Source organism: Oryzias melastigma, linkage group LG22 (genome assembly GCF_002922805.2).
Source record: "Oryzias melastigma strain HK-1 linkage group LG22, ASM292280v2, whole genome shotgun sequence".
Lineage (NCBI taxonomy): Eukaryota > Metazoa > Chordata > Actinopteri > Beloniformes > Adrianichthyidae > Oryzias > Oryzias melastigma.
The window spans coordinates 17,923,850-17,931,728 of NC_050533.1; the positions used below are offsets into that span (position 1 = coordinate 17,923,850).

Genomic DNA, 7,879 nt, shown 5'->3' on the forward strand with positions numbered 1-7,879 from the left:
TGCTGATAATAAAAACTAGCTGTCACCCTTTGACAACAAACCATTTACAGCAGTCTCAACACATAAACGCATCTGTCCACAGAGCTGTAAAAACAGACTCTTTGGGTTCATTTTATGCCTGTCACTTTTAGTAATGGCTCCGCAGAATAGCTTTGCAAACATAATGTGTTGCTTTTTTGTGTTAGGAGTCATCCCGAGAGAGCAGAAATCAAATTATAGTTATAAAAATCCATCATAATTTGGATTTATATAAAGATAAAATCGTTTTTCCGATTGCAGACAGATTTATTCGAATCATTAAAGCTGGCAACTTAATGATTTTTTTTTTTACTTTTTTTTTTACATAGTGCAGAGTTCGTGTAAAACGGAGCTGAATGTTTGCCATAGAACCCAGTCATTGGACATGAATGTTGGTTTGAAACGTCTGAAGACCCTTTATTAAGAGCACTGTTGCGTTTCACTGTTTAAATTCTGAAACTGGACAGGAGCTATTGTTAAAGTCTGCTGTGTGTGGGTGTGTGCTTGCTTACATCTGTGTTTGTGTTGTGAAGAACAAAACCAGATGAGTCATTGTCATGTAATTACTTATGTTCTCTTTTTTCATGTCTCTGATGTTTTCAAAAAAGAACAAACTACTACAGTTATTAACCCTTTAACACTGGACCTCCACTGTTTGTGTTCTTTGATTTACTGTAATTTTTTAACTGGTAACACCATCAGCGTAATTCCAGTAGCTTTTGAAGGAGAAAAGCCGCTTTTCTCCTTCAAAATCTACTGGAATTACGCTGATCGTGTTAACGGTTCAAAAGTTACAGTATGTTTAAAGATTTTGAAAAATGTCTATAATTTTTGTGTTCGATGTGCTGAAGCTGTGACAAAAAATTAGAAGATGATCAAATTTAAACCTGAACTTTAGCCTCTTCTCTTTTCCCCAACAGGCTTTCTCAGTATTCTTCGTCTGTGTGGCATTTACCTCGGACATCATTTGCCTCCTCTTCATCCCGGTGCAATGGTTGTTCTTTGCTGCCAGTACCTATGTGTGGGTGCAGTATGTGTGGCACACAGGTAAGCTTGTTATGTTTCTTTGAATACTTAACCAAGACAACCAGTGGTGCCACAAACGATTATTTCAATAGTCGACTAATCACCGATTATTTTTTTTTCTGATTAGTCGACTAAACCATAGTAAATGCTAAAATAGTCCAAAAAAGCTAGCAGAATGCCATTATAACTTTCAACTTTACTAAACTCTGACTCCATAATTTAAAGTAACGACAAATCGACTAGTAAATTAGTCGTCGAGTATTTTAATAGTCAATTAGTCACCCCTAAACACAACAACTTCCATTGCTGGACTGACCTTTATGCTTTGTAAGAATTCACACCTTAGTGATTCTTTTTCTCTTTCTAATTATTTATTTTTCTTCCATATCTTTTTTTTGGCATGTAAAAAAATCAATCACACATTAAGCAACTTCTGCAATCTTGGTATCGAAACGTTCAGCTCATTAAGGACATTATCACTTGTATTTTTGGTATTTGTAAACTTCACAGTTTTTACGATTTAATGCAACATTTTTTTAGCCCCATTTAAATGAATAGGATTTTTTCAAATTTATGCAAATCATGCAATTAAAAACATTCAGCATGTTCAGGAAATTCATGCATGAACTTTTGGTATTGTTAACGTCTTGCAAATGTAAAAATATTACGCAGTTTTTGCAATTTGTTTTTGCACTTTACAACCTATGCAATATTTGTATGAAAACATTCAGCATGTTGAGGACATCAATGCTGCTGAGGTTTTTAAGGCTTATTTTGAGTTTAGCTAATATTTTAGTAACATGCTATCATTTTTGGATAATGATCTAATGAGGTTTTTTGGATTTTTTTTTAGCAATGTGCTACATTTTTTTGGCTAATTTGGCACCTACTAAGGATTTGGGGGTTCTTTCGACTTAAGCTAGTATTTTAGCAGCATGCTAGCTTTTTTGGCTAATTTGGCATTTAGTGAGGTTTGGGGCTAATTCTGAGGTCAAACCTTTAGCACTTTTAAATTTTACAAAATTTTTGTCAAGAAACTCTTCAAATTGTTTTGCACTTGATGCAATATCTGCAACTTTAAGCCCTTTAGCAATTTTAGCAGTATGCGAATAGCTTAAGCATTTTCAGAAATTACAGTAAATTTTCATCAGCATCTTCAGCAAAAAGCGTTCACACTAGCCTTATCACAGGTAAAGCAACCTTTCTAGTTTAATTATTGTTTTTTTGGGTGGAGTACAAGAAAAACAAAACAAATGAATCTTTCCCAAATGAAATTCCATGCACAAACTTTTTATTTAAAATGGTCTTGAGGATCTGTTAGATTTGCATGGCTGCCTGGTTGACCATGGGCCAGGTGTCGAACTGAAATCCAAGCTCTTATTAGCGTGAGGGGGGCAACACGAATGGAATGGTTCCCAGTTGCTTTCTGAGCTCTTTAGCTTTGCTCACCAGTGACATTCACAGCTGTAGATGTCACACTTGTATTAATATCAGCTCTCTGATGAATGTCGGGGTGTGGTGTTGCCTGATTGTTTTTCCAGTGGCTCGGAAATCAGTCTGAGAAAATTCTCAGACTTAATGCAATATATTTTAATCTGATTCCATCAAGCATACAAGTAATGTATTTCTTTGTTTAGATTTTTTTCCCCGAATTTTTAATAGACTATTTTCTCGATGAAGGACTGGAGCATATCTGAATTCACACATTTATCTTAGATTGATTTGTAATCACTTCCTGGTAAAGTAAGAGTACAAAACATTTCACAGCAGTTGTCAACAATTTGTTCGGATTTCTCATTTGTCTCAAACAAGAGGATGTTCTCATATCAGCGGCTGACCAAATCTCAAGTCAAAGCAAATGACAGTTGGGATATTTTTAGCTGTTACACCAAAGGCCATGTGAATAATGACATTGCAAGCTGTACGGCTCAGGTTTGAAACCTCGCTCTGACATTTTTCCCCTCCCTTTGCTTTGGTTTCCAGAGAGAGGGGTCTGCCTCCCCACGGTGTCTCTATGGATACTCTTTGTGTACATAGAGGCGGCAATCCGATTCAAAGACCTGAAGAACTTTCATGTGGATTTGTGTCGACCTTTCGCTGCGCATTGGTAAGTTCCATTTTGGTAACACCTGAGGACTGAAATAATATATTTATATGCTACGATAATTGATGATTTGAAATTTGAGTAATGTGGAAATTAATTAAAGTACTAATGTTTAGGGCTGTGGATCATTGCTTAAGCAAATATACTCAAAATACCTAAATGTGTGGTGTCATCATCAGCGTGTTTGTGCATTTGTAAGCTTGTGTTCTCCACATGCAGGTTGATGCATGTGTGTATGCACAGGGGTCAAACTGCAGTCCCTTATGACTAGTGCTGCCTGTGCAGCCTCACACTAGCTAAGCACACCTGATCCAAGTAATCTGCAGCAGGAAGGACAGGAATACCTGAAAAAGCAGCTGAGCACCAGCTTTAGGTTAAAACCCTTTGATCAATTGAAGCTTTAGAACATAATTTTCTTACATTTTGCTCTTTTTTTGCTAATGTTGTCACTCCCGCTGGATTTAATGGATATACTCGGTTTTGGACAGTATAACTAATTATGTGATTCTGAAATGATGTGAAATCAAAATTCTCTGCTTTTATTTTGCAGCATCGGCTATCCCGTGGTTACGTTGGGCTTTGGATTTAAAAGCTACGTTAGTTATAAAATGCGATTGCGGAAGCAGAAGGAGGTGCAGAAGGAAAATGAATTTTATATGCAGCTGCTACAGCAGGCTCTGCCTCCAGAACAACAGATGCTTCAGAGGCAAGAGCGAGAAGCTGAGGAAGGTAAGATTCAACCCCATGAAGCAGTTTTACGTTACAGAGCTGAAAAAGCCAGGACGATGAGACAGAGGGGCATTAAAGAAGTATTTAGCAGTCACCAATTCTCCAAGTACCCCAACTAAAAGAGATGAGTTTGGTCTGTAATATTCATCATAGATACGCTTCAACTGTGAGAGACAAAATATAAAAAACAATTATCACACTCTGTTTTTAAAGAGTTTAGTTGTATAATGGTGCAGAAAATAAGCATTTATTTGCTACAAACAAACCTGAATTCTTTTCCTCCCTGACTTGTTACATCTTCTTTAAGAAACTCTTCTATCCTCCACTTGTTGCCTTTATTAATTACACCTGTTTGAACTGGTTATCTGTATAGAAGACACCTGTTCACACCTTTGAACAGTCAGACTCCATCCTTTCCACCATGACCATAACCACAGAGCTTTCAAGGGACACTAGGGACCTGAACAAGATCTCATGGCAGCCTTTCTTCACCTGGAGGGAGGCTGTCCCTCCAGGTGAAGGGACAGGCTAATTTCATCAAAGCATTAAGTATGAAGCGTGGCTGGGTCTTCCAGCAGAACCACGATCCCAAACACATCACCTGGGCAACAAAGGAGTGGCTATGAAAAAAAAGAAAATTCTAGAATGTTCTTGTCAATCCCTGGACCCCAATCCACTAGAGAATCTGTGAAGGAAGTCCATGTTGCCCTAAAACATCACAGCTCTTAAGAAGATCTGCATGGAAAAATGGACCATAAAAGCAGTTACAGAGTGTACAAACCTGCTGAAGACCTACAGGAAACATTAGACCTCTGTGTTTAACAACCAGAGTTACAAAGTATTGACATAAACTTGTGCTGTTGACCAAATACTTATTTTCTGCACCATTCTATTTGTCTAGTGTCTCATAGTTGAAGTGTATTTATAATCACAGAGAATCAATGACTGACACATTTTATTTTTTCCCCCTGTATTGCATGCATAGTGGCAGAGCTTTAAATCTAATCTCACCACCTTCCCTTTAAAAAAAAAAAAGATGAAAAAGATTTTAAGATTTCTTTCTCAGTAAAATCGCTTGATAAACATTCAGACTAGGATGAGAACTTGTCCAAATAACACTGTGAGATCTGGAGTAACATTAATGCATTTTTTAACATTTTGCTGATCATTTTGATTACATTACAACCTAGTCGCAGGTTTTGTATCAGATCCATGAACAAAGATTACATCCGAGCAAGCTAAATGCTCCATCTACATAACAACTAAGGAAATATTCATGATTTATTGGTCTTTTATTAGGAATTCTTGTAATTAAGAGTGACTAAACAATCCCATATTGAGAAAACTAGCTTGTTTGTTACAGTGCGAAGGAAATCCCCTCATGTAAAGTACTTCCTGTTATTCAGCGAGTTGTCAAGCTTTTATTCAAAAACGAAGTATATAGATGGGAGAAGTGTCAAACCTGCCTTTGAATTGTGTCTGAGACTGGCTGAGCCCTGTTTTTAAATAAACAAACATTATGCTAATGCACGTGCTGAATATGATTTGTTCTATTGAAAGTCTGTGGTTTGCTTTTTAAGCAAACACAGTGAGTCACTGAGTGTGATTCGGAAAACAAATCACTCACCCAAGAAGCCTGTAAAAGCAGGAAATGCTTCAAAAGTGTCTGAAGGTCATTTCAGATTCAGCTGAGCTTCAGGGGTTCACAGCAGCACTTATGGACAGGAAATGATACAAATCACGAGTCCTCTCAGTGCAAATGGCTCTTCAATGAAACTGTGCTTCAGATAAACTCCAACCTACAACTGTCTTCTACCAGTCCTAAAAACGTTCATTTTTCTGTTTTCCAGCAGCTAAAGGAGCTTCTGAGGCGGAGACGCTTCCAGCGACCCAGAATGGCGCCCCGCCTAATAAAAAGACGTCGGTGCCGCTGCCAGAGCTCGAGTATAGAGAAAAAGGGAAAGACGGGCGAGGCGGAGGGGAGGCTAAAAAGCAACACAACAGCAACAACATCCTTCAGCCATCGCTGGACTCTAAAATCCACGAGATGGAGTATATGGAAAACCATATGAACAAGAGACTGACCACAGAACTGGACAGCACAGAGAGCCTGTTGCTAAAAGAGGATAACAATTCCTCCTGCTCTTCTTCGTCATCCTCCTCCTCTAAAAATTACAAAAACGCCAGCAGCAACGCTGCAGCACTTAATTCTTCGCCTCGCGGCCACAGCACCACCAACGGCAGCGTGCCCTTCTCCGCGTCTTCATCTTCTACTAACACAGCGAAAAACGACAAGAAGCACAAGTTACCGGTTGGCAAAGGGACATCTGGAGGTTCCCACAAGGATCCCACCGACAACTGGATCCCCAACAACCAGCTGAGCAAGCCTGAAGCACTTGTCAGGTACGAATCGCACGCTGAGGTCAGATCCGTTTAAGGAACTGGATTCTTCTGAAAGTTTTTTTTTTCTTTTCTTAATTAGATTTATGGTTTTATGTTGAAAATTGGCCCCTTAACCTCAATCGGTTCTGTACATTTTAAACGGGCCTGTCGAATCACAACATTAGCTCAGGTCTCAAAGCACAGAAAACATCAAACATATATCTTATTGTAATCCAATTCTGTGCAGATAATTCCAACACAGCTAGATTATCTCAGTTGTATATTAGTACCTAACAGATGAACCACCGGACTGAGCAATCTGAAGGATAAAAACTCTGACGTTATATTGCCTTATGCTGCGTTCACATCAAAACCAATTCGCTCATCAAATTCTGGTCGGAATCGGAAGAACAGTAATGGAGCTTTCCAGCGTACAGTTTTGATTCAGATGTCAGCTCGGATGAGGAAAACAAAGACGTTCATGGATCTGGTGGTCTACAAGTGGACGGATCAGAATGGAGCAGAGCAGGAAGCTTGTGGTTTGCCAATTGTAGTTTGTCTGAAACAACTACAAGTTTTTGAAACTGCATTTTTTCATCTGCTCCTGATTGAAAACGATCTGAATAAAGAAATATTCAGAAACACATTTTTTTCCTTTCCAGCAAATGAACACACAGATTACATCCGAGTTCCTTTTGTGATGAACATTTTTGCTTTTACAATCATTGTCGTTTTTTACTTTTTCTTACATTTGTGTTCAGAAACACAAATTTAAGCTTAATTTTTTGGTATATTTGTAAAATTTATTTGTATATTTTCTTTGTAAATGTTTCTATCATAAGAAAAATACTACACAAACATGTTAAAAAAAACCCAAACCCAATTTTTTTTGGAGTGGGTCTTTAAACAACACATAAGGTGAAACGCGGGCGTGTCGTACAGGTTTTTTTCTTTTTAAATCCTCAAGATCCAGCTGCTCCTCTCTACAACCTTCCACGGGCCAAGACAGCCCAATAACCCACAGAACCCGTACGGGTCAACCTCCCGCTCTGGTGCATATGCCTGCCCTCTTACTTACAGGCCTAGATTGGTGGTCTTGGTACTGAGTGCCTTCTACTGATGAGTTCAGTTCTGTCGTGAAGGTTAGAGGAAGACGAGTGTCCTAGAGAATGATTGATTTGTTGTCACACCATTGAAGCTAATAATTTGCGGAACTGTGTTTGCTTCACGTGATCTGGAGCAATTTTAAGGATCAATTCTGGACAAAAAGTCAACTACAAGTGTCACGTGGAAACTGATAGTGAAGCCATGTGAACAATGCCTTCAAACTTGTATTCACTTCATTGAGTTTTATGTGTTTGTGAAGAATTTTTATTTTGGTTCTTTCTGTTTAAGTGGTATTGAGGATTTTCTGATCACAGTTGAAGAGTTCTGGTTTGTTTACCTTAGCCACAGCTTTATTGTAGAGCATCTTGTTAAAGTTCATTACCTTGCTGCATTATCAAATTTAAAGCTGTAGTTTTGGGATACATTTTACTAGTAAGTTACTGGTTTCAAGGTATTTTTGCATCAAAATAAAATTGAAGAAAAAAATCCAGTAAAATGTTTGAGTGGCATGTA

The 7,879-nt window shown here is 38.2% G+C and overlaps 1 protein-coding gene across 2 annotated transcripts in view; it reads left to right on the forward strand.

Annotated features, from left to right (window-relative positions):
• Window positions 1-7,879, forward strand: part of maco1b (macoilin 1b) — a 16,997-nt gene that overhangs the window by 4,834 nt on the left and 4,284 nt on the right. The window contains exons 3-6 of one of the 2 annotated variants that reach the window (XM_024274173.2): window positions 939-1,065; window positions 3,028-3,151; window positions 3,699-3,877; window positions 5,731-6,280. In XM_024274173.2, the coding sequence (XP_024129941.1) occupies window positions 939-1,065; window positions 3,028-3,151; window positions 3,699-3,877; window positions 5,731-6,280 (980 nt within the window). Of the gene's footprint in view, window positions 1-938; window positions 1,066-3,027; window positions 3,152-3,698; window positions 3,878-5,727; window positions 6,281-7,879 lie in introns of both variants that reach the window. The other variant, XM_024274097.2, reaches the window with a different exon arrangement.